This window comes from Phalacrocorax carbo, chromosome 1 (assembly GCF_963921805.1).
Source record: "Phalacrocorax carbo chromosome 1, bPhaCar2.1, whole genome shotgun sequence".
Taxonomy (NCBI): Eukaryota; Metazoa; Chordata; class Aves; order Suliformes; family Phalacrocoracidae; genus Phalacrocorax; species Phalacrocorax carbo.
Genome location: NC_087513.1, coordinates 213537059 through 213564889, shown reverse-complemented (window position 1 = coordinate 213564889; position 27831 = coordinate 213537059). Strand labels below are relative to the sequence as shown.

General features: G+C 41.4%; 1 protein-coding gene across 6 annotated transcripts in view; it reads right to left on the bottom strand.

Annotated features, from left to right (window-relative positions):
* TENM4 (teneurin transmembrane protein 4) overlaps positions 1–27831 on the bottom strand; it is a 607970-nt gene that overhangs the window by 209467 nt on the left and 370672 nt on the right. For 5 of the 6 annotated variants that reach the window (XM_064441474.1, XM_064441476.1, XM_064441475.1 and 2 more), the window contains 2 exons: positions 5769–6021; positions 457–555 (listed from right to left, as the gene is read on the bottom strand). In XM_064441474.1, the coding sequence (XP_064297544.1) occupies positions 457–555; positions 5769–6021 (352 nt within the window). The remainder of the gene's footprint in view (positions 1–456; positions 556–5768; positions 6022–27831) is intronic. The other variant, XM_064441478.1, reaches the window with a different exon arrangement.

Sequence of the window (27831 nt, the reverse complement as noted above, 5' to 3'; positions counted from 1 at the left end):
AAGTTAGGCAAAGATGCCAGAATGGGTGGTTAAGTCAAAATCAAAGGCTTGGCTTATATACACCACTAACAGACACTTGTAAGATAAGGCATGTGGAAAATATCAGTTTAACAATGGAGTATCAGGCTGCCAGCACAAAAATGGTCTAAGATTTTTATGAAAATAAATAAATCTTAGTTTACATGGGATTGAAAACTGCTGTAGGTACTTCTTACTAATGAACAGCAAGGGAAAAAAAGCAAATGGTGTGTGGTGGCTCACTAGCATATTAATGAGTCTACCATTAATATGTACAGGACAGAGTGCTCCAAGCCCCAGACATCATTTTTTTAAAGCCATCTTGGAAGAGGCCAGCAATGGTGTTGCCCTTAAACATCATTGGTATGACCAAATGCTTTCATGCAAGGATCATAATGACTGTACAGTAAACAGGAAGACCACGTAAGTGTCACATACCCATCATTGTAAGCACCGTCATGTCGGGAGGAGGTGAGAATGTCCATCTCAATGAGGTTGTCCTGCAATGTCTCTAGGAATGTCTGCTTTGCTATGTTTCTACATACATATGGAAACATGAATGAAGCCAGTGAGTCATGCATATATGAAGTGTGATCTTATAAACCACAATGGTTATAGTGCAGTTGTGCATGGAATTAGAATGATGGACCATATATTTATATGTATAAGATGCTACACATATACATATATAGCTTTTAAGAATGTTCACTTCTCTATATATACACTATATATATGCATATACACACATATAAGCACACACGCCCATGTGCATGTATAAAAAAAAGCTGATGTCTCTGTTCATTTCACATTATTTATTGCCAGTGACACGTGAAACCTTCTGAACTGCTGGATTCAAAAGACTCTATTTCAATCCAGCACAGCTGTAACCTTGTTATACTCCTGCATCTGTGTTACCGCTACTCTGAAAAGGCACAGTACAGTATCTGTACCCCACTGTGGCCAATACCTTGGTAGCACAGTTCCACCTAACTTCCTCACAGATTTCCAGGGAAAATCTGTCACTCCTTTGCTTACGTTTCAGCTTTGCATTTGAGAACTTTTTAATTACCGATTTGATTAATTTGTTTTCCTTTGTGGAACGATAACTTGCTGTCTAGAAGTTTCAAAATGCAAGTTTTGCTCAATAGGAGTATTCCAAATAAAAAGTATCTCAGTGATAAACAGATAGAAGCTGGAAGAAGATTATGCTGTAACCCAAATTCCAATACCAGATACTGACTGTAATCTGGATAATACAGGCAACAGGCGAGATGCTTAGGGTCTGCACATGAAAAAGCCCGCTTTTGACTTTGCACACAATAGTGGCATTTTGAATTTCTGGCCTCCCCGGCATTGACAAGTCACATTTTGACCTATATATGCTAAACTGTTTTGTACTTTTTGAGAAGAATTGCAGGAACATAAAGAATTAAGTCAGAGGCACAGCTGGAAACAGACTGTGTCTTTCTCGCCTTCAGGCTTGTTTCTCAAGACCTGGCAAAAGAACATTCTTCCCGTCCTTTTTAAAACAAAAAATCAGTCCTGATTTTGCCCATGTCTGTTCTCAGCATCCAAACTGAATCTAAGCCTGCATGTGAATAAATTCCCCGGCCAAACCTAGCTAAAGAACACAACAGCATTGTGACACTTTATCATTTACACAGGATTAAGCGCTTACAGGACATAAGTGACGTGTGAACTCAAACGAGAACTTCTCTGTCAAAGAAACTGGATTCAGGTAACATGCTGTACAGAGAGAAACCAGCCCTTTCACATTATACAAACCCTGATACTGTCCCTTCTTTAATTTTCATTTCTACTTCCTCCTCTTCCTGCTGCTAAGGCCAGCACTTGCTAAGCTCAACTCACTGCTTCTGGAGGCCTCTGGGCTGCTTTGACAGAACAGATCGACCCCTTGATCTGAATGAAAGTAAAGTGGCTCCTATTCATAGCTCTGGCGTAAAGTGGATCGACATGCATGAGCTGTGTGCCATAGCACTTGAGACATCAGTTCATCCCCAAGTGTCTGCAGCTTCCTCGCATTCCCTGGGAATGCAGGAAAGGTTGGATGTCGAATTCAATGCAAAAAAGCAGCCACATATGTGCATGCACAGAGCATTTAATGGGCAAGAGGCAAGGCATCTAGCAGCACACCGATCAATAAAAGTTCATCAGTAGTTAAAATCCATGTCAAATTGGTTCCATGACTTTCAGTTGCGGTCGTCAATAAAACAGAAGAGGGGAGGGTTATATAATCTTATAATGTATGTATTTGTAACAGAGAGGTCGCTGGGTCACCGAGGTGACTAACGCATGACTGTCCTCACTGAAGGCTGGACAGAGCCTGCTCCCTTGGAGATCACCTGCGCAGAGCTGTCTAGTTACAAACCACTCGCCCGTCTCATCAGGAGTTGTGGTGGCAGAACCTGACCTTACATGGCTACCACAAGAAATTTCCTGGGAATGGAAGTCTCCTGAAAGCAGTTGGTTTGTCAACTAAATGTCCATCTAGACGGCATTTATTTGCTCCTGTAATGTCAAATGTAAAGGAACAGGCCACAGAAGAAGGAATACTGAGGAATAAATATGGGGGGAACTGACTTACCTGTCAGGAGTGACTGCTGAGCAAAGATCTTCCCATCACAACTTTGATAATATATTGCTTTTAAGGCAACAAAAAAGGGAGCAGACAGGGAAAGGAAGAGGAGGAAAGAGAAACAGAGAAAAGGGAGTAAAGGGAAACTAGTGAAAAGAAGGGAGAGGAGGGGCTCTTCCTTTTGCGACATGTAAAGTTCTCAGACATAGGATATGCTAGTCGTGTCAGCGGTACACTTGTGCTACACAGCTCTGCTCGCCTTTGCGTTACAGTATGGAAATTTCCAGGCAGTGACAAACCATCCTAGATCCCCAGTTCTTGAAACTTCCTGGAGTCCACAGCAGACAAGACCAAGCCTCTCCAAACTCTGGGGTGCTTAAAATCTATAACTGTAGGCACGTTTTTCAGCCTGTGACAATCCCTGTTTAAAAGACGAAGCTTTTTCTTCATGTTTTCTCTCTCTGTTGACTAATATGGGATTTAAAAAAATGGATATTCAACAGAAACACAATTCCATTTTTGACATGAGATTACTATAATCTCCTATTGCTATACTTCAAAGGCCTTAATCCTTGGATTAATGTCTCTTGGCCAGGATTTTTTTTTTACATATTGGACATTTTACTCTGTAGGTGGAGGTCTTTTTTTGGTTCTAAAAATCTTTGCCGTGAGGAAGGTCGACTTCACGGAAGACGTGGAACTGGGCATCCAAGTTTGCCAAACAGCTCTGGAGCCTGGTCTTCTATGCCTGCAGGATTCCCGCTGAAGGAAATGGAGGACCTCTCCATGTCAGAAGAGCAGACTATTAGAGACGAAATTTGTCATGGAGTTACTGATCATCCATACTGCAGCACAGGCTCTTTGCATTATGCCACCATTATAACACATTTTATTTTCTTAATGTTGTTCAGTGAAGGAACAGAAGCCTGTCAGTCGTGCTCTGCAAACGTGCTCATTTGCTGTTTAGCATAAAATCACGCATTCTTTTCCAACATGTTCGCTGTCTGAAGGGACACTGGGCAAAATGACACCATTCCAACCAGGGTGTCAAAAGCCACAACATTGGTCTCCAACTGACCTGTATTCTACCTAATCAATAAAATGGTTAAACTGAGGATCACACAAATGTGACTGATCCGTGATGCATGTGAAATCATCAAATGATGCAGAAGGATCTCTTCGTGCAGGCAGACCTCCAACATCCGGTCTGGTTAACAGCAATAGCATGGCCAACCCGACTTGCCGAAAGAACTGTCTGCTTCAGATCTTGAAAAATTTTCATCCACAGTGATTTCATGGAGAAGAAATGAGGACAGTCTTTAAGGATGTATTCTTTTACAATTTAACAGGAGCAGTCCAGGACTAGCCAGATAATTGTTCTATGAAATCCTGCATTTATTAAGATGTGGTAGACTTGTCTCTCCATCTCCCTCCCTGACTGCCAACAGAATTGGACAAATGGGGGCAGGATGTTTTCAGCAAAAACCTTTTATCTCTGGCATTCCTCTACTGATCCAGCAGCAAGGACGTTTCTTCTCAGCTGGAAGTTGGTGGGCTCTGAGAGATTCCAGCCAGATGTGAGGATGTCTTGGCACTGTTAGCACAGTATATTATCTCTTCTCTAAAGAATTCACAACCTGGTTTAGAAAAAGGCACAGGGCTTCCTCGAGAATGATAGGGGATTATTCACAAAAGGGCTGCAGGAGTGGGGCCTAAGTATTTTTTAATGTAATATTTTTTACTTTTTTTCAGAAGAAATAACACGTAAAAGTCACTGCTTGGGCATATATGCTAAAGAATTAGTAACTCAGTATAATTACTGAAACTGTTGCCAAATCACACTTGCAGTACTTGCTTATAATTTTGTCTTAATCTTTTGGATCCAGCTTCTTAGTTGGGTCTTTTTAATCAAGCAGTCAGAGAGAAATTAATTATCCTTAAATGCCGTTAAATGTTAGAATGAGGTCTATTTTGGAAGTTTCAGAGGGCCAGCAGACATAGCTCATTCTCAAAAAGATCGACAGACGTGTTCATTTTTAAAAACCATTTTCTTAGCAGAAGCGGGCAAAACTGGGTACATTTTGTCCCAGGATACAGATACAGCTACCACGGATCTCGGTGAGATTCCCACAGGCAGTGATATAACAAATTTGGCCCCGGCTCAGTTTTCAGTTAGTATGTTTTAAGCTGTCTAAAATCTTTCTTTTCATTTTGAGAAAGTAGGACAAATGAGGGAAACACAGCACCTAAGTAAGTGCACCATGTTGGGCCTGGAAGACTTCTATCTGGACTGAAAAAGGTACCATGTAGAGGGGCTAATGAATCCAGTATCTCCAGTGGTTTCTCAGTAGCAAAGGAAACAGTGAAGCGAAACCCAAAACGTCTGGAGAATGTAAAAACTGAGTTTCAGGTGGGACAGCAAGAAGTAGATGCACTCACCGTCAGATGGGAGGACTGAGGCTGAGGGAATAGGACAACTCCCTTTTCCAGAACCTACACAGAACCTAAACAAAGCTATGAACTAGAACAACTCGGTGCACTCTCGTCACCCTTCGTGTGTTGCACGGGTGGAAAAGAATGTAAGAGCTAAATGGAAACATCATTAATTGACTGATGCCCTGCTATCCAGTGTCTCACGCTTGCTGGAGCAATGTCGTAGGATAGTAAAATGCAGCAGCCAACCTCTCCTCATTAGGTGAAACATGATCAACCTTTGCTGAATGATGTACTGCAGAAGTACCTGCTTGACGAGGCACAGCTAGAAGGCTAAATCTTTTCAATACATTGACTGATTTCAGTTTCTTAAATAGGATATTGATTTATCCTACCACATAGGAAGAAAAGACATTAAAGGAAAATAGAAGAAAGAAAACCAAGAACATTTTAATCTACGATCCTGATTCCAATTTTATATGAGGAAAATAACCTTATGAGCAGCTGTTAAAGACAATATTTTTAGTTCATGAAGAAGAGCAATTTCCTCTTCTCCTAGCCCAAATAAAAAGACAGAAGGAATAATAAATACAACTCAAAATGCATAATCCAAACACCAGTTCCCAAACTGAACAGCTAGCTATACAGATGTGTGTATTTTCCATAACATCCTTAGCACACACAGTCAGAATTTTTTAAAGCACTAAGGAAAACGACCTACCTAGTCTCCAGCGGAATGTTACTGTTAAGTAACCAGTTGTCCTGAGCATGGGCCGGCTCCTGGGTGCTGGCTGGTTGTTCTCCAGAAAGTGAGTGGTCTGTAGGAGCTGGGCTGGGGTTGCTGCGTGGAGTGAAGTTCCCTCTGTTTAGGGAATTGATGGAGGCCGCGTGATGCTGATTTGGGGTGTGAGCATGTGATATTGGAGGCGGTGGAGTTCTAAGTCTTGAGTGATTTTGAAGATTTGGAGGATGATCTAAAACATAAGTAAAATATTTTTAAGGTTCATGATCTGAGTTGTTCCGTTCTGCACTCATGTATGTGCAGGCACTCCTGAAAATTATGAAGGCTGGGAAGCCACATAGCCTAAATCAAACTCAAAAGGGTAACACAGCCTTGTTCCATACGCTCTAATGACACATGCATTGATCACCCAGCTGGCTAGAAAAATAGTTCAGTTTCATGCACAAAACTTATGAAAGCTTAAAGCACTGCAAAAAGGCTGTCCTGACAGCCAAGTTAACTCCAACGAACAACTGCGGGCTGCAAACTGCACTCTATCTGTGACACTGATTTGTGATAAAGCATGAAAAATATAACCAGCCTGGATAGATAACACTTCAGAGCGATTTTATGATGGATATACAGCTCCCTGTGAAGTTTGTTCTGCCTGTTTTGCCAGAGAACTTTCAATAGTTAAGTCAACAAGAAGACTGAGAATACATTTAATCATGGACTGAGTTTAGGGAAAGCCATAAAACTGTGTCAGGGTTGTACAATTTAACAAAATCCAGTAGTTTGTATTGTTAGAGATGTATTCAAACTGAGTAAAAAGTGCATGTGGCATAAAACCTGAGGTGTCAGGAAAATGAAACAACATATGGTGAAGAAAGATGTAAAGATCAGTGATACGGCTGCTTTGAGTAAAACTCAAAGTGTTTGTTAGCCAAGAGCCTGAGGGAGGTAGATTGAGGAAGGCAAACATCTAGGAAAGACCAACCTAGTACTGATTTTTGGGGTTTTTTAGTTTTTTAATTAACTATCAAGGATTTTTTTTTCACATGCTTTCTGGAAACGAATCAAAACTAGAATATTTGATGGAACTGTAGGGAGGCTGACAGTTCAGCATACTGAATATGGGATACAGAAAACTTACTCCTCTTTGATTTTAGTAGGTTTATGCTTGTAAGTCATTAATACACAACACTTAACTGATACCTTATCTGAAAAAAAAGTATACTGTATCAGTCTAATACTTACCAGACAGGCTTCTGTATCATGAAAAACTAACACTCATTTGCTCTCTAATTAGAGAGCTCAGAACGGAATGAACTGTACAGAGTCCTGAATTACAACAAATAGTGTCAAAATTACCATGACATTTAATGACACTTTTGAAATCTGGATTAGGACTTGGATTCAGGAGAGGAACAGGGAAAGCATTTACAATATCTCTGTAGCCTCTTGGATATTTAGAGACATAAGATAAAATATAAAGCTGAGTGAGACAGATGCCATCCCCCCCCTCCTCGCCCTGGACTGACTCACGCTACTCTACCATTAACTATGGCCGATCATACCAAAACCTTAGCGTGGTTGAGGTGATCAAGCAAAAAAATAAAGTGTTAATTATGAAGGTGCCTTTATTCTGTTTGAACATGTATCTGCCTCTGGCTTTGTTAGGTTAGACATGTGATGTGGAGTATATAATCCATGGGAGGAACAGAGTACTTTAAGGGTCCCGATCTGTTTTACCTTATACTCTGAGAAAGGTCAGCAGAACACCTTCAAAGTGCTGTTCTATAGAGAACAAGCCTGAGAAAAGAGGTCCATACTGGTCATCGCATTTGGATGGATAGATTCTTCCCAGGAAGCTAACGGAGTATTCAGAAGTCTGACTTAGCAAAGCTCATCCAAAACTAATAATGCCATACTGGACTCTGATCTAACACTAGCTAGCCCTGAAAAAATCCATACATCAGCCAGCAAACTAAAGGGAAGGACAGAGCAACGACCATGGACTGTACACACAAGGAATATCAGAACCAAACCAGGTCTGACCTCAGTCTGCAGCACCATGTGAATCAAGGCGTCCAACCATCCTTGGACTGGATATTATCGGGGACTGTCGCTTAAGCCCTGACCATGGAGGTAAGAAAAACAACGATGGAGGAATCCTGCTGCTGGCTTAATTGAATCAGTGACTCATTTTCCCACTCAACAGACAGCAGCCGTGATTGCTTGGGTAAGACCCTTCTGCTGAGAGGCAGAAGACGGGAAGACAGGCACAGAGCGCACCAAAACCTGCAGTTTCCTGGCCATGACTGCTTGTAGGCAAAGATAGGAACAGTTTATTAACTCCAGGCTGAGGGAGATGAACACAATTAGAGGATTTCCAGCTTGTAGGGCTGTCAGTCTATTACTGTTCACAAGAACTTAATTCATCCCAGAGAAAAAGACTCGTCTAATCAGGAGCAACATACCAAACATTTCCAAGACCAGTTATTTGAGTTGTCATTACACCTGAGATGAACACCCTGTACAAACACAAAAGGGGGGCAAACGGGCGAATCCTGAAATATGCAGTAGGTGATTTGTGAAGTTCTCCTGCTATCGGTTGACTTTCCCTACTGGAGACGCCATTTTCAGACTGAGTCAGAGCCTGTTTCCCAAGATCTGTTATGTAAATTCCAATTTACACCCTATTATTGCAGACACATTGCAGATGCCATTATGGATAATGCTTTTGAATCAAGTAAAAATGTGTCATTTTCATTCTCTATTTGCATACCCTCTGTGATTTCTTTGCTAAGTAAAGACAGCACATCTATCTTACTCTGGTCTATGGGATTTTTCACAGGATTTTATAGCTTGTATTTCTTTTTCTGACATTTAGGTAGCATTTCCTCCCAGAATGTTTTTAATTTTATTCATACACAAATTCTGAACACTTATGTCATGTCTGAGCATTACTGAACTTAATATACCTTGACTAGGATGAGCAACTATTTCCCTTGTCTTGCTATCTTCTTTTTCCGTCTTTTTCGCAAGTTAAGGAATATTAGAAAAAAGGTGTAGATGAAAGCACAAGCTATGAAATCTTCCTACTGAAAATTACTGCAGCTGTGCAGGATTTTCTTGATGCGACAAAACTATTGAGGTTCTTACCCTCTGCGGTCACCAGAGATCCTATGGGATTTGCAAAGGATAAGGGAAGCCCACAAAGCAAATTCTTTCTTGATTTCCTAAAATTGCAACTGTCCCCTTATTTGAACATGCTCTTTTTAACTTGTTCCACAATGTTGGAGTGATATAAAACGTGTGGTTATATTTCTCCACAGGAAGGAGAACCTTAATGCTCGCTGCAGTGGCGCTCTCACGTCATGTACGTGTGTGTATCTTACACAGTGGGAAGATGCTCTGCTTATCCTGCTGTGTATTACATATAAATGTTGTGTGTTTATAGCTGCTTAGGCAGCACTGAATTTTTGCAGATCCCACCACATAGGTGGGGTACAGGGGAAGTCCAGGGGAAGTCAGATACTACTTTCTACATCTAACAGCAAGCCACAGGAGCCACCACAGGAGTTCAGAAGACTTTACAGAGGAGCAGCAAATTGTGGCCCCTGCACAAATTGTACTACATTCCTCAAGGCCTTTCTTAAGCAACTGCAAGATGGCTAACTGTGAGCATTTGTGAGTTGTCTTGGCCTACTCAAAAAGAGATAATTTTGAACGTTTTCCTTCTCGCAGTTTTTCTCGTTGGTTTCCAAGACGTGGAGTTCATCATTCCCTCTGTCTGCTGTTGGAATGAAAACCTGGCATATGCTCTTCAGAAGGACCAGCTAAACTAACAAAGTACTGAGGAATAAAACACCTTGTAAAACAACACTCCTCCCCCCAGATTCCTCATAGTCTCCAGAGTCAACCAACACAGCCTACAGGATTATTTCTGCCTTGAAGGGACAGTAAAAGAGATCTGTCAACAGCAAAGGAGTCCTCACAGCCTTAGATGCCGGGTGACAATGAAAGAGGGTCCCGGAGATGAAGTTCAACATTTCTAGAAGATAGGCTGGCACTGTGGAAGTCTAAATAGCTCAGAACTTAATGAACATGCCTGTAAGGCTCATTTTCTCTAATGGGTCTCCAAAGTGTGTCAAACATGAAATATGTCAGCATTCAAATGTAATGAAACATTGGCAATCTGACTGCAAAAAACACCAATAGGAATCAAGTTGCCTTTGTGTTGCTTTTTATGTTTGTTTTTTAACATTAAAATGTCATTGAGTAACACTGGCTTGGTAACCACAGATAAAGTGGAGCTGGAAGATAACTCGGTTAATGAAGCTTGTACTTGGCACATATTAGAGAGCCTTGACAGAATCCTGTGAATGAAGAATTGAATAGATGTGAACCATAAAAAGATTACCAATGAGGAGTTAATATGACAAAATTTGAATAAAAGGTCTGAATCCCATGTTCCTTTTCTTTCCCTTAATCTTTAATGAGTAGCACTGTTTTGAAATTAGTCTATGTAACAATTACACTTTCTGATTCATTAGGTTTTGGGATTGTGTGCAGGGCAAATGTGCTAACCTCAGAGTGAAAAATACATTCTCATCTGTTTTTTCCCACTTCTCCTGTTCCTCCACACATTTGTCATTTGTATGTCTGCTCGTATTCAGACAGCCTGATGCCTGACTGGTGTCTGGGTTAGGTACAGGAAATATTTCTCTTTACTCACTGTATATAGTGCCAGGTGGAATGAATCACTCATTGCTCCCTTGAACTTAAACTCCACAGTAGCTGTGATGACTAACTTGGTAGTGTGACTTTGGGCAACCGTGCTTATACCCACACACAGACAAATCCCCCCCTGCTGCAGAGGAAACAATCTTTTTTAAAAATAATAAACTCCGCATTCAGCTGACAGAGCAACTATGAGCCTTGCTTTGGCTCCAGGACCGTGTTTCAATCTGCAGCAGATGTACACTTGCAGCACTCACACCACCAGCCTTTATAGGCTGCCTGTCCCTTTGGGTGCCACTGGGTATGGAAGCTGGGATGCCTTCACTCATTAATCTGATGAGCCACCTAAGGTCAGGTGAACTATGAAAGACTGACTTGGGTCTTCCTCAGCACCCTTAAAGGGGACACAGAGAGTTTGCTGTTAAAAATGAGACAGCTTGTCAGAAACAGGTTCCCTATCAGACACATGGCAAGCCAATGACAGCTTCTGCAAAATGGAAAGCAAGCAGAATATTCAACCCCCAGGATGGCAGATAATAGAAAAATATCAGGAGAAAAATCAGAACGGGAGACGCTTGTCTGCTCAGAGGGTACCTTGGTGGCTTCTGCTGACCACCAGGATCGGCTGCAGACCAAGCTTTTCTCCCGTTTGCATAGAGTCCAGCTGAACGTGCAACATCTAGACTGAGCTGAAGCAATGTGCAAAGGTGGCATCCCCGTCATACCAAGGAGGTCCATCTCAGGGCTGTTACTGATATTCTGCAATCTAGAGGAGAATTTCCTCCTTCAAGGAATGTCCTACAACAGGCACTGTCTACGTGGGACTGGCTGGTAGTCTAATGAGGAAGCCATCCCACAGGATGATGATAGAGATGGAGTGAAACAGGTCACTCAGTATTCAGACGATTTATCTGCGCAGAAATGCCTGTTTTCCCTCACTAACATTTAATACTGGAATTAGCAGTATAGTTCGACCAAATCTTTCCCTAAGAAGCATATCCACTGAATTTGACTTAAGTCTAGCTTCTCCTACCATCAAGAGGAGTGTTTGCATCATGCTGTGGAATACATGTTTTTCTGTAGCAACATCTTGTGCTGCTGGTTTTCAAAATGCTAAGCCACAAAATGACACTGAATCACAAAAGAAAACAGAGAACTGATGTAAAATCTCCATTAAGTAACAAAACAACAATAGGAGAGCTACCTTGATGGCTTTTCTCTATTTTATTTTAAGTAACAGCATAATAGGGAGCTGCTGTTCCATCAAGGACTCTCACCAGAGAAAAGCATAGTCCTCACCATGCAGTTAAAACCAGCAGTGTGTAAGTCCTGGTTCTAGAGTGTATTCTGCTTCAGAGCCTTCCTGAAGTTGAGCTCTTTGAATGCCAATCTTTCCAGCCTTGTATCTCACTGGTACTTTATCATGCTACACACATAGACACACGACTGACTGTGTTACAGGGATGATTAAGAAAAACCTAAGCAAAAGCTTTCCTGTGCACACCTGTATTGTAAATTTGGTGCAGCCTTTTGTCTGAACAAGACCTAAAAGCACTGGAAACTATTTATTAGAAGAAAATGGCTGTACAGATGTAAATAATTTTGAATGTTCCTCTAAATGTGCAACTTGGATATTGAATTTGCAATAACCAGTGCTACAATAAGTGGATACCAATAAAAGTTGCAGAACATAAAAACTGTAGTGAATTTTCATGACAACACTACCTACAGTGTCCCTGTGAACGTCTCCAGCCACCATCCATAGCTATTTCAGACACTGTTGGTAAAGCTACATATACCAGGACCAGTGAAAAAAGACTCTGTAACTATCAAAATCTAAACTTGACCTCCAGCAATGCACAATGTGTGAAAAATGCAATCTTTCTTCATCTTGCAAATAGACTGTAACCAGCAGGAAGTGGAAATGGAGGACCTAGAAATCACACCGTGGATAAAAAGGCACCTTGTTACTGGCTGACAAGTCTAGGCTTTATAAACTGTAAGGACTTCATTGTGAAACATACTTAAGTAATTTCATTTGTTTAGATGAATGACCTGAAAAATCAGGCTGACCTGGATGGTGTCTGTGCACAGGTAAAACTAGCTGAAGCTCCGCTCTAGCTGCACGGATTAACACTGCACTGGTTTTACTGTTGATAGGAAACAACAGGTGCAGCAAGTCAAGTCCAAACAAGCCATCTCCTCTGTATTTTTCTCATCAAATGTGTACATTACAGGCAAACTTTCCTCTCAAGTGCCAAAGTGCCTTTGCAAAAGCAAAATATTGACTTTTGGGTTTGAAATCAATTTTTTATTTGATGCTAGGCTGTCAGGCTTTGGCTGTACATAGTCAGCGAGAGCTCTGGGTGGTTGTTTTTTCATCAGTATGCATCTGATTGAATTGAACGCCCTACAAGTAATGCTTTTTAAAAGGTCCGTGTCACTGTCAAAGGGTGATATGCAGACTTTTAACCCATGGTGTTTGTTATTTAACTTAATAAAAGGGAATCACAGACCGATAAAATCAAGGCAGAGGATTACTATTCAGACTCTGACAGTTTATGAAGAATCGTTGCCTTAAACACAGAGGAAAGTGGAAAAAAAAACCTAGAATTTATTGCGGAGTGTGAATGAGTGACTTAAATTGAAATAACATATTTAAATTTTTAAATACGTTACTGGAAACATGGGAAAGTAGCCTCTACAGTGCCCAACTAAGATGATTTTCTTGCAGCCCTGAAGACTCTGGATTTTCTGCTGGGCTTACTGGAAAGGAACACCTTTAACTACCCTGATACAGTACACTGGAGGCAATGGTAGCCTTTGAAGGCTCAAGCTGTTGAACTGCTGGCCCTCCTGGTCTAGGCATGTAAACAAACAAATAAATATATATCTCTCTATATAACAATGCATCATTACAGCTCCTTCCCTCTGAGATATGTCCCAAACATAAAACCTGACCGTGCGCCTCGCCACTCTGGCGAGACGCTGCAGGCACTCACGTTGTGCCCTCGGCCCCTCGGGTCTGGGCTCTCATGTCTGGAAACCCATAATTACAACCCTTAATTTTCAGGAGGATGCTCAGATCACTGTGCTGTGACATTTTGACAGCACCAACAGCTTCCATGAGCTCCCCTCCCGGTAAGTGACTGAGGATAACCCACTTCTGCTGCATCTTAATGGGGGACAGCACCCCAGTGTGAGGCAAGAAAATCCATTGGCTTGAGCCACGGATGGCGCATCTGCTCTGATTTTGAGTTGCTACAAATCACACTCATCAAATGTTTCTAAACATGTGTGCCTAAAACTGCAACGTACCTCCTGAAGAACCGGGAGCCTACAGCGCTCTCTTTTCTAAGTAAAAGGTGTAGGAAGTTAGTACTTCTAAAAATGTGTTCTTTTTGTGAGGTGCCAAAAGGTGTATTCAGTTTGCCGTGTTTTATACATTGCAATGTGTGCTGTATAAACCCTAAACCTCATCTGCAGTCTTCCAGGATATCTCAGTGGCTGGGGACTAGGCAATGTCTATGCCACTTGGATGATTACCCCTCGCAAAGAAGTCTCCTTTCAGTGGTGTCCAACCTGCAGTGAGCACAAGCGGCTGGGTACCATCCCTCATGCATAGAAGGCCTGGAAATAACTCTCAGATTTGCTGCCCTGCCGCACCCCCACATTTATAGAAACACAACTTTTATTACACCTAAGGTTACCCTTCCTGAAAGAAATGTGGTGCATTGCTCTGCTGTCTGCAGTTTATTGGCTTGAGGTGCTGAGGAGCTCTTTTGTACAGAGAGAGTTTAACTGGTTTCCCCGCGTACGCTGTCTCCTGTGTTGGTTGTGTGGTTCTTTCATGCAGTAACATATGGAGACAAATATAGAAACAAACAGAAAACCACAGAGTTCAGCCTTGTCCAAACCAGACGTGATTAGCTGGTATAGTCACGCGGCAAATTTCTGAACCGTTTGTGGAAAGCAGTTCCCCAAACTAAAGTACATCTGCAAAAGGTGTCTTGGGCTGCTGTAATAGCAAATAAACTCAGGATTTTGCCAGCACAGCTCTGTCAAATATTGTTGGCTTTTTATTTCATATACCTATATTGGAAAAGCTTTGAAATATAGACCTGGTCTTTGCTTGTTTCTCCCTAAAAATAAAATGAACAAACAGTCTCTATTTTGCTTACGCCCTTCAAAAATCTTACCCAAACTGCAGCGCTGTTGTGACTTAGCTGTACACAAACAACCAGGACTGACAGATCCCCAGCTCCACCAGCAAAGCTGACTATTTATAGGAGCGGAGGAAATATCTGTTTTATATAACTCTTACAATGTTGTTAGCAGCGACGATCCGGAGACTGTCCTTTTGCCAATATGAAACAATACAACTTCGGCTGCATGACAGGACCAGGTATGCACTCTTAGTGGTCAAGGTGACAGATTAACATGCTCCAAAAACCTTTCAAAAATATACTGTATTCAATGGTAACTTGCAAGCTTTGGGTCTGGATTCCGACCTCTGAGGGGCATGTAGTTCCCTGAGCCGCCAGGGAGCTGCACAGCACAGACATCTGAGGGAGGGTTTTGTCCCTTTCTTTTTGGTTTGTACATGTCCCAGGCTTGCAAATGAATCAGTCTCTGGAAATGCACAATTCCATTATTTCACAGCAAGCGCTTATGGAATGTGACATGATGTGGTGTAGCACAATGCCAACGAGCACTAATGATTTTAATTATTTACTCTAGAGAAAGAAACGGGGAAATTTCACGTTGGCAGCAACTGAAATAAACTATTTCAAGTCTTTGCTGGCATTTTTTCATGACTTTGGATCAACTGCTGTACGTGCTGCCACCCAGGTGCCACCAAACAGAGGCACTGCACGGCACTGAACTAGCGCGCCGGTCTTTCCTTTGTTACCCCCTCCTTACCCCCATCCTCCTCCTAATTTATTTTTTTTTTTCTGCCTTTAAAGTGTTAACAAAGCCATTTCGGTTAAACACCTCCAAAGCGCAACGTGAACCGGTGACAATTCTACCTGACAGCTGTGACTGACATGACGTCTGTCACAGTGATTAATACCTACATCCCCCGCCCCATCCACTGCGCGCACAAAAGCTGACTGATTTCCTTTGGTGAAAACCATGGGTGCATTTAAGTGTAAAATCTCTCTGCGCAGGTGGAAAACCTTATTCCCTTTGGCACAGGAATCTGATTTGTGAGAGCTGGGCTCCATGACCTTTCCCTTCAGGTTCTATTTGACATTCTCGGAAGCACGATGGCAGAAGGCTGCACTCCAAATAATTCTGAAACAGACATAAAACTTTTATATTTTTATTAACACTTGAAGAGGGCACTAAAAGAAAATCAAAACTATGAATCTGTCAAGACACCCCTCGGCAGTGCTGCACTTTGTTCACAAAAGTACCACGACGGAAGGGCAATGTAGTTCATCCGGTGTGTATGTTTGTCTGTCTATTCATAACACCTCCAGCCCTAAATATCTCAGTGCTAATTACTACTGTCCCTCTGGCAACACACTTCTGAGGGGAAATATTCATGATGAGTCTAATTGATGGTCAGTCTCATTTATCACATTCTTTTTTTTTTTTTTTGCTTCTACGTTTTACGATATGTCCAGCATGTAACAAATATCAACAAAAATATAAATACCCATACACCTAAATATTAATAGATCATAAAGACATTTCTACATGTTCTGATGTTAATTTTTTACCCTATTATTCTGAATGTACCTTTGTCTATCTCTCTGCTTTGTTACAGACAGACACGTGTACGAATGTATACAGTGCTATAGAGACAGAAAAAACATGCTATGGTTAAAAGATTTTGATCTTCTAATTCCTGCTCTTACTTTTTTTGTTACCCTACCAGGAGGTGTTGCCTTTACTGGCATCATGAATTAAAGCGATGCTTGCTGCTCATCAATTTTCATCTTGGAAAACGGGCTAATTTAAAATGAATAAATAAAAAGGTTTCTGGTAGAACAAAAAGACTGCCCCAGCTTTTCTGCTAAATAAATTGCAAAATAATTGTATCAGAATTATTCTCTATTATCCTAGTGCTTATTGTGGTTTTCGTCAGTACAGGAGAAACTGAGGAAAAACACTGCAGCGGGCTACAGAGCAGCTATCGCCAAGTGCACAAGATAGACAGAAGCTTGAAAGAGGCATATCTATTTCTGCAAGTCATACTTCATAGAGACACGTCTACAAACCGCCCATGTCTGAAGCTGTCACTGGATTGCTGATAGCTATAAGTATGCCAACAGGGAGATTTTCAGACGTACAAAGAGAAATTAGGTACCATCTCCCACTTACACCCGTGGCACTGTGCCACTCAGTGACATCTGCGACCTTGAAAAATTCACCACGAAAATTTTAAAATCAAGCCCTGAATTAACAGTATGAGTGCAAGCCCCTAAAGCCAGGTGCTTGGCTCGTTTAATAATGCACTTTGGAAACACACAGTCCTAGTAGTAACTGAAGTCCAATATTAGCTGAGGATCCCCTTAGCATGCGGCTGTTGAAGAGACTGACAAGGCACTCAGATAACACTTCGGCATGAAGCGTGCGACTTTAAAGCTCAGTCAGATTATCATGAAAGATGGATTTTCTAAGGTTCTTTTCATTACTTTCTGTAAGTGCTCTTGACATTCTCCGAAGCAGTTTAGGAGGGCTTCCTAGGAAAAATGTCAAAATAAAGTAATAATTTTCTTATAATATTGTTCAACAAAATGTGAGCACTGCATGATCTAGAAATAAAGATCATCAGCTTATGAAGATGGTGCACGCATGCACACACCTGTACATTATCAAGGGCTTCGGTGTGATCAAAACAATAAACAATAACCTCATACGTGCATTGTCAAAGACCGAGAACAACAGGTGGGCGTAGGAAGGGGATTTTACATGACCTTGTGGTATCCTGACAATATACATTTCACCTCTACGTGAAACTTCTGTTTCAAACATCGGTAGTTAGTCACTGAGCAAAACAGTTTATACTGGGCTCATACTGGAAGCATTTGCTGTGAAACTTATATCGCTTCTAACGCTTTTTAAACAGAACAAATCAAGTTCGGTATGGAGTCGTATTAAAATACTGCCTTGCTTTTTTAAGGACAATCTTGTTAAAAGTAGTTTACTATCTGCCACAGGCACCAACTGGCACAGCTCTGTGAGGGTGACAAATTTTTTTGGTTTAATTAAAGAGATGATCATAAAAATATATTTTATTATCTGTAACTCAAGAACTACGTGTAATAAAGGGGATTTTTTAAAATTTTTTTTTGGTTGCCTTCCTAGTCCCAGAGCCTGCCCTACCCCCTAGCTGAATGATGTACGGTCTGGAACGGACCCATCATAAACCACAGGCTGTAAATTAAACAGTGGGATGAATAACTGGCTGGAGGGTTTTAGGAATGCTAACATAACACATGTTCTTCAGTCTACTGTGAGGGAACTTCTTTCAGGAAAATACATTTCTGAAGTAGAATTACCTGCTAACATGATTTTAATGAATAATGACTGGATTTTTTTAGCTAGAAGGTTTCAATCCACAGAATATGTTTATGCATAGAACGTTGGAATAGTTACTGTTACCCTAAAGATTCCTAAAGCACTTCACATATTTACCAAATTGATATCCAAATTACAGGAAAGAATCATTTAACTCATCACTGGAAGGGCACCATGCCTGCCAAACAACACGACAGCTGCTGCATGAAGGGTGAAGCCCTGACGCCACCAAAGACAACTGCAAAACTCTGAAAGACTTTTGTAAGGTTGGAATTTTACAACTGATCTTCTGCAAAAAAAACCCTTAATACTTGAGGGGAACTTTAATAGTGGAAACCAGGCAGGACTTTCTTTATTCTTCAGTTCCAGTGATCAAACCATGACAGGACAGATCTGTGTTTGCCATTACGAATCTAGCAGCCTACCTCCCTGTCAGTGTAACCATTTGGAAAGAAATGTGCAGAAGCTCCCACAGAGATACACTGCCCTTGATCTGCAGCAAAACTCCTGCATTGTCAATACTCGCCTTGATCTGCAAGGTAACTCTTGATGTCAGCGGCAGTTTTGTGCACAGTGTGGGCAGTATATGGCTCCTAAGGAAAGTTTTAGAAGCTGGGGATGCATTGAGATTAATCAGCATTTGATGCCTCACTGAAGAAAAACAAATGAGCCGGGTTTGTGGATACAGTCAGTGCGGAACATTCAACTGCAGCCAGGAAAAAAAAAACCCATCACACTGAAAAATTACAAATGAAGCCAGCGAAGAGCAAGAGAGAGGCAGGGGAACGTTAGCCTTGAAGAAAGGATCATTGACAGAAGGACCAGACTGCCCATGTCTTCCACAGTTTTAATTCTGAACTACCAATTTTCTTCTGGGCCATCCCTGATCTTTCCCCCCATCAGCCAAATCCAAACTCCCCAAGCCCTTCCAAACTGTCCTTAAAGCCATATCTTCTAAGCTGTATAAACCAGGGGGGTGGAAGTAGATGCTCTACTTTCTCTGCACGTCTCTCCCAGATCCCAACTGAGTCTGTTATCTTCTGGAAGATTCACAGGCAAAGCACCAGACTGCTCCCTGCAGTGCACCCACAGACCCAACTCTGATGGGATCCTCTGGGGCGAGAGATGGCCCAACCTCATAGAAAAACTCTGGCCAGCAGGGAATTTACACTCTCTGTTTCTTTAAATTCACGGTAGTAAAGCTGCCAGTAACAAACCCCGAAAGCTTCTGTGTAATTGCACAGTGTGTAGTGCAGGAGTAAAGTGATATTCTCCCTATCTGGGACATGATGCTTTTAAAATAATCTATCTGGTATACACTGAGAGCTAGAAACATAAATAATATTTTTTATTGCATAGCAACTTTCACCCTAGATCCTCCAAGTAATTTACAGCATTAATTAGTTAAGAGTATCTGATAACAGGACTCCATATTAAGATGATTATGACTATAATTAAAGGTAATGAAATGATGAAAGGACCTGTGCTCAGTTCGTACATTAAAATAGGGAACTCTGAAGTAACAAAACCAAAGTCAAGCACAAATTTGTGACTGAGTACACATGAACTGATGGATTTCATTTCTCTAGGTCAATCCTGGTTCTAGCTAGGAATATATGTGTGTGAGATCTGAAAGAGTGGGAAGAGATTTTCTGTGGTACAGAGATTAACACCAGGAGAGTAGCGAAAAACCAAGACCAGTAGGGCATACAGGGTTCTGTGGTGGCAATTAATATTGGATGACTGAGCTCAAATGCTTCAGGCATTCAAAAGGAAGCAGTTTGGATGGAAGTAACAGGAATTCTTCAAGATCTGTCATCCATTTTGGTTCTGCTCTTGAGGGACACATATCGCATGCATGCACGATCGTTATCTTTTGGACAGATGTACTTGCTGCGACCAAGGGTGCTCCTTCAATAAGCTTGGACTCCCCTGTGCGAGGCACGGTGGGCAGTGTGGACCAGCAGTTGCGCAGCCCCTCTGTAACGGCCGAACCCAAATACAACACAGTGGTGCTGTAGCAGGGCAGGAGGGGTGGCCAAGAGACAGCTTTCTACAAAGTCAAGAGTCCTTCAAATGGAGTGAGGAGAGAATGCACAGAACTACAGAGAACACCTGACTGAGGTGATGGCTGGAACCCAGCTTTCTGGAGGTATTTTTTTTCATGACTCTTGGAAACAAGTTATTTCCAAAACAGCAGAAACAATGAATGGCTTTCTGATGGCTCCTTGGTAGCGCCCTTGCTTTGGCTGACCAACGGGCTGCTGACAAAGAGAATGGGAATCAGTGTAATTCTTCTTGTCCTTTCTTCCACAAAGGCATCAATTTCTACAAAACTTGTAGGAATTTGGTATCTTTCAGACCTCTGCTCCACCATCAAGCAGCTGAGTGACCAACAGCTTAAAAAAATATATGCAGAATGTCAGACAGACAGGCAATGCAATTATTTAGGCCTTATTTTCTTAGGAAACATGGTTGAAAATGAAGGTGATTGCATTGGAAGGACAAATACAGATTGTTAGATGAATTATGAAACATTCTTTAACAAACCTGCCAAAATTACTGCTTTTCCTTAGCCACTACACACGCAGACAGTGTATGGTCTTCTTTAGGTAAAATGCTGCCTCCATCTTGAAGGGTTCAAGATTTTATGGGGAGAAAAAGAGAGTGGTGACAATTATCTTTCTGTCTTGGAGGAAGCTCCATTTTTTTTAGGAATCGGTATAGAAGTGACACATCACCTAAGTGTCCTTCAGTGCGAAAAGAACCTTCTTTTTCTTCCTCCCTCCAAACAACTTCAGATCTCCATGAGATCACCCACAGAAGGCAGCATACAGCTTGTGATGAGGGACTTCTCCAGTCAAACGGCATCCTCAAAATGACGAAAGGTGTCAAAATTGTGGATGAAACACTGGGAGTAATGAAAACTGCTTGGCAGGGTTGTATTCTCTATTTGCGTACTACAGTCACCAAAGTTTGTAGTACTTTTAAACTTCCCTCTGCAGTCCAGCGGGAATCAATGTATTCTGAGAATTTCCTTTAATTAAAAGTTTGTATCACACCACTGATGTCTGATAATTCGCCATTCAGAATTGAAGGCTGGCAGATTAATAACGTTTGTATCTAAATAAATCAAGAAACTTTGATTCATCCTCTCCAGAAGCTGTCTCTGGCTGTCACTACAGGCATCCTTCATTAGAGACCACTATCTCTAGCAAATCAAGCAAGGGTCCATGTACAAGTATCAATAGTATTTCTATTTCTTAGCTGACTTGGAGTTACTGATAAACATTCTGCTGACTCCAAAAGGGTTTCTACCTACAAAGCATGCCAAATGAACAGGTACAGAAGCAGAAGGGAAGCTCTGGTTGATGTGGAACAGTGTTGTGTCTCAAACAGCTTGTCTGCAGATGAAGGCAACTTAGCTGTTGGAGCTGGATGAGCTGTGGAAGGCTGTCCAGAAACTCAGCGTCTGCCACAACGAAGAAAACAGAGCGGTTTGCTAAGGGAAAATTAGCAAAGACTCCAGCTCACCCGTGACCTGAACACCTTTCGTAAGCTTTCATATGCTGCAAGTTTCTGATACAGAAACACGCAGTGCCCTGAGCTGTGGCGTGCAAGTGTATGGTCTGTCCTATCTGCCCGATGACAAACACACACTCACCTGGGCAAAAGAGATTGCTACCGAAGGGGTCAGTGCTGTGACAGCTGGCATGGCAGTGTCTGATGGTGGGGTGGGGTACCGGCCTAGTATCTATTGCTCGGATCTCAGCACCAGAGGCAATTGGTTTTAAGCTCTGAGCCAAGGTCAGAGTTATACCAATGTGATTCCTCCCAGCTCTAGCAAAACACAGCTTGTGCCACGGGGACATTTGATCACGAGCAGGAAGGAGAATTTTGTGTCTTTATACATTAAAATCCCAGGACAACTTCCTTGTTTTATTTCTTGTAGCTGTGAAGGCTACTCTATACATGTACATACCACGCTTTTATGCTTTTCCCTTAGCATTTGATCCTAGGCATTTGTGGAGACCTGTAGAGATACCTCCGTGATACAAATTATAGAGGCAATACTCAAGGCCGGACAAGTTACAAGAAGACTGCAAAGAAGACTCCAGTAAGATGTAAGCAGGGAGGAGAAGGAAGTGGGTGAGTACTCCAGAACTGCCAGGTATCCAGAGCAAAGTATTCTGAACTAATACAAGTACGTAAAATCATCAGACAAAATCTGTGCAAAATTTTTTTAAGATATTATTATTTTAAGATATTATTGGTCGAACATCTGCTTCTACATCAACATCCAGAAAAGATGCAGCTTAGGAGCACTCCAAAGAGAATTGTGGGTTTGTTTTTTTCATTTTAGATGCTGATGTATGCTACGCCTACTCCCACTAGCTCAAGGTTATGAAACAAATACCCTGACTGGTGGAGAAACTGAAACACATGGAGTAGTTATGTTCTCATCTTTTGGCTACTACTCTTTCCTTCTTCTAATTTACGTTACTAAAGTTGCCAAGAAAAGACTACTTTCCTGGCAAATCAGAATGAATGCAAAGGAGCAATCAACAACATATATAGCACACAAATCTTTGTAGCTAGCCTCCCAGGGACTGGAAGCAAGTTCATATGTAGACAGACTGTCCCCAAGGATTTACACCTATAAATATATGTAATAAACTCAGTAAAAACATGAAGTGCAGAATAAGCACTTCATCAAAGGCTTATTTTGGTTTTCAACAAATAAGAAAATTAAAACTCCTGCTGCCCACATGAGTCCGTGTGTCTGGATCTTTCTTGATAGATGAAATTAGTCTGGGCATATTAGAGCCTGTCAGTATGCTTAACCAGGAAAAAAAACCATATCATTCCTAGAGGAGTTCCAAACAACTTCATTATAAAAGCTGTGAGGGAGTCACAATACATTAGGAAGAACAAATGTAGTCTGCAGTGGTTTTTCAGTCCTTTCAACACCATTGACTTACCAGAGGAAAGTACTACTAATTACACCTACTTGCATTGATTATTTTTTTTCTTCAGGATGGATTACCTTGTCCTCCCCTGAATCTAATGATTTAAATTAGAATGAAACCGTAATCTGATGGAGGTTGGAAGTTACCCTTGAAAGAAAGACATCAAATATGATGTTAAAAAAAAAATCCTCTTTCCCTGTTAACTGTCCTTCTAAAACAGGCTGAGTAAGTTTCAAGTGATGTGACTTAGCAAATACTACCACGACATAATATGCCACACATTACAGGAAATGCCAGATATATTTGTTGTTGCTAGATAAGGTTCAGTGATCCAGATCTGGATCAGGTATGATCCTGTTTACACCAATGTAAATCCAAAATAAATTCCACTGAAGCCAAGGTATTAGTTAGATCAGAATCTAGTTCTCTAAATCGTAGATTATTACATTCTTAGGCATACTCTTCTTATCTGTCTCCTCCTTTTCCCCTTACAGACTCTCCAGTTTTCCTGCCAGGACCATCAGGATCATCTAAATGAAATTCATATGCTATGGGTCGTAGAATATCTCCCAATCATTTCTACATCAAACCCAGTCACTTGCTGTTGTAGTAGAAAAGATCAAACACTTCCGCTGATTTTGTGTTTGTTTTTCATTTGTACAATCCCTCTGAGAACTCAGTAATTAAGAGACAATTGCCATGGTAACATATTATGCCCAAACCTGGTCATAATTGAATCAGTAGCAAAATTTCTATCAGGTTCTTCTAAACAGTCAACCTCTCCCTCTACTCATACAAGATTGTATCTTACTTACCAGTCTGGGACTTTTGTCTGACCTGGTTGTTGTGAGGTCAAGCTGAGAGATGGATCTTAAACAAAATGTCCTGACTACTAGTCAGATTATCTGCTTCATCATTTACGGGCTATTATAGCAATTCACAGTATCACTATAATACCAGGTATTCACAGATCGTGCTGTGCCACCCTTGCCACTTTGTAATCGATGACAAAATACCTCTTAATTCCTGGGTCTATCCTGTTTGCACAGACAGTTCCAGTGCATACTTTCCCATTTCATAGCTATTATTAATCCATTAAAATTTGAAAAGTCCAAAAATTCTCATCCACTTACAATGCAGGTACGCACGCAACCAAAAATCCCATGAAAAACAAGGACACTACAACGAATAATCCAATATGGATTTAAAGCGACTGATTCAGTGGGTCCTCACGTTGTAACCTGACACAAAACAGGCAGCGTCAGAGGTGTTGGCAGCATACCGAAGGATCTGGGGGGGTGAGGGGAAGTCACTACAAAAGCTTATCTGGATATTGCATAGATCATATATAACATTACAAGAAAGAGATCTGATAGTCAATACATAGCACAGGAATCAATATATGCCAAGGAAGCAAACGACTGTAACTCTGGGATGCCAAAGTGTGCTGAATCCTACACCTAGTTGGGCACATCCATACGTTAACCTCGGGCTGGTGTGGAGCTAATGTCATTGCCTGGATAAACACAGACTCAAGCACGTTTTTTCAGTGTTATCACAGAATCATAGAATGTGGTTTTAGATTTGTTCTTATTTCTCTTTATCCTATTCTGTTAAATTGGCAATAAATTAATTTCCCCAAGTTGAGACTGTTTTGCCTGTGAGGGTGATTGTCGAGTGATATCCCTGCCTTATCTTGACCCAGGAGCTTCTCATATATTCTCTCCCCCTGTCTTGTTGAGGAGCGGGTGTGATAGAGTGGCTTTAAAAAAGGGTGTGATATTTCCCTTTTTCTAGTCACTGGGGACTTTGCCTGGCTGCCACGACTTTTCAAATATGATGCAGGGTGGCTTAAGTAACTACATCTGCCAGTTCCCTGTTATATGTATGTAATTATCATTTTAATAATGCTCAATATTGTCCTATGGGGTGAAAAAAAACATGAGAAAGTCCAGGCAGTGAAGACCATGGGCACCCTTGACCTTATAAGACAAGTGCTATTTGCCTTGACTGACCTCATACATATTTTTTGCTTTCTTTTTCATATATTTCTATTTTCTGCAGCCCCCACTAGCTTAGGCATTATATAACCAGTGCTTTGAAAACTAGAATTACAGGCTCCTGAAATCTCTTTCCCTGTAGATTATTTTATTTTCTTCATCTGCATGATCTTAGTGACATGTGTAAAACTCATGCCCTAGATTTTAATGATGGTGACCTTTGGGAGCTACAGTTGAGTCAACGCCATTTTAAACATGAGCTTGCTACTGCATTATATCTTTGCAGCTGTAGCCAAGCGAGAGGGTGACAAGTGCAATTCCCAGTTCTTTCTGTGAAGAGTCCTAGTCTGAGAAAATGCAAGAACTTTTACAAAATGAGTGCATGGATGTGCCATGACTTTGTATCACTAGCACAAGTGGAAGCATTTTATTTTTCACCAAAGTCAGATGCATTTGGTGGAGAAAACAGAAGTATACAATACAGAGTTAAGAAAATTAAAATGTATTGCACTATAAACTACTTCATATGTTTGTGTTCTCTTGGAATGGGAAATGCTTCCACAGATTTGCTTTAAATCGCTAATTTGGAATACTTGCAACAGTGTTCAGGTAGAAAGTAACACTATGTTTATAGTTCCACATCAAGCATGCCCAGTTTACAAGTTTACCTTTACAAACCAGCTGGCATAACCTGGACAGTGAGAGCTAAACTGGCTTGTTTGAACCTCAGATGTTATCACCAATAAAACATCTGAAGCCAAACTGATGTAAGGACAATTTATTGATTTTACTGCCTCTACCCAAGTGTATGTGATTGGAATTTGGTTAATTATTCTATCAGGGCAGACCAAGACAGAGTCTGCAGAAGCCTTGAGATGCCATCCCTTCTCTCTTGATCTTCTGCTTCCCCTTTTCTTCTAGGTGGTGGCCCTGAGGCACCTACATCATAGCACTGAAGCTGCTCTCAGAATCTCAAAATCCTGCTCCTGTCTCTGCGGGAGTTACCTGTTTGCACAGGAATAACTGAGAAGAAAATTTAGATTTCTGCCTAAACTAAGACAAAGTGTTTGAGAACCTATCAAGGTTCAAAAAGTTTCAATAATGAGGACTGCTACATGTATCAGCAATTTTAGATTGTAGAAAATTATCTTTACAGTGCTAAATATTTTAATCAACTTTTGATCCAGCACTCCAAGTCTCTAAAGACAATGACAGAATTATTTTTAGCATCCGCTGGAAGACACGTTAAAAGGTAGGCCCTTGAGCAACAGTGTTTCTTAAAAAAAGTAGCACAGCATCCATGCATGGGGGAAACTACAGCTGAAAAAGAATTTGATAAGTGCTGCTGCAAGGTGTTTCTCCGTTCTTGCAGAGTTTGGATTTTGTTTCAATATCCTTTTGCTATGCAGTGTCAATGCATAGACTAATTGTATGTTACTGCAGCGATTTTCACCGTGGACCTATTTCACATACTGCACCATATTTTATAGTAACTTGCATAGTTATTACTAGGTCTGACCGGAGGAGAACTTGATGGTATAATGAATTCTGTATGAGAGAGAATCTGATCTCAAGGTTAGTCTAGAATAAATCAGGTAACTTGAGCAGGCTCGCACTGGTATAATTCAGATGTGCATTAGATCCACACTGCGTATTCATAAAACTACTTGCTGCTGCAGGGAATCAGACCTGCTCATTATGTGTTGCAGAGCCTACACTGGTAGCAGTCCTATTGCCAGCACTGTCCTGTCTCAGCCAGCTAGTGGGAAGAGAAACATTCATGTGAAGTGCTCAGACACTACTTCGCTGACAGAGACTACAGAACTACCCATGCAGCAAGCAAGAGGCTCAGCCGTACTGGTGACACTGGGCTATACTTGCTCAGTATCTCAAGCACATGGTGGTTACAGTTAATCACAGTTCCTCAGTCCCTAAAGCCTGTGTCCCTTGGGTTGATGTGATGCTCTTTAGTGAGTTCCAGTTTCCCCTTGCTTGCAAAGCACTGAGAAGGTACGCAGACTGGACGTCCTCGAAGGCTACTGCAAGTCACAAAAAAAATCAAAGCTGAGGTCCTATGGAACTTCTAGTTAAATTTTAAGTAAAAGTTAGGATTACTAATAGGAAAGCCAAGGAACAGCCACAGTAACATTAATATAGTCAAATGATTACATCGGTGTTAGCCACTTACAGGCCAGCCTTCTAGTCTCAGCCAGTTCTCTAGGCTCCTACCGATGATGGAGAGATCCAAACATTATTAGATGCTCTTATAAAATGACATGAACCACCTTGACCTATGCTTTGAACTACATAAATGACTTGCAACCCATAAAATTGGGCGTTTATGAGATTTTACTTGGACAAGGGGATAAGCTAGCTTCTTGTGGACAGGTGGCTGAAATGTATTTTGAGCAAGGATGTGAGGGAGGTGCGTTAGCAGACGTGGCGAACCTGGGCATCACAAACCTGAAGCCATCACAAGGGCAGGAGCAACTGCAGGGGAAGGTGGCACTGCGGCTGGCATTACTGTCAGACTGGAAGGCTTACAGGGAACAACGTAAAGAACAAGGGTCTAAGCAATACTTTGGGGCTTGAAGAGCAAGCAACGGAAAGTCAGTGGAAGGAATTAATGATGAATTGGCGACGAACAGTGTCAGCCACAAAGCTCTGAGCAGGCAAAAGGGAATTCTCTGTGGGTTAAGGAGCCCAAACAAAAGAAGGCTAGAAGAAAATAGATGAGGAAAAAAGGGACGTGAGTAAAGCAAAGCAACACAGACTAGAAAACCTGGATGCTGCGTTTGGTTACAGGCGCTGAAG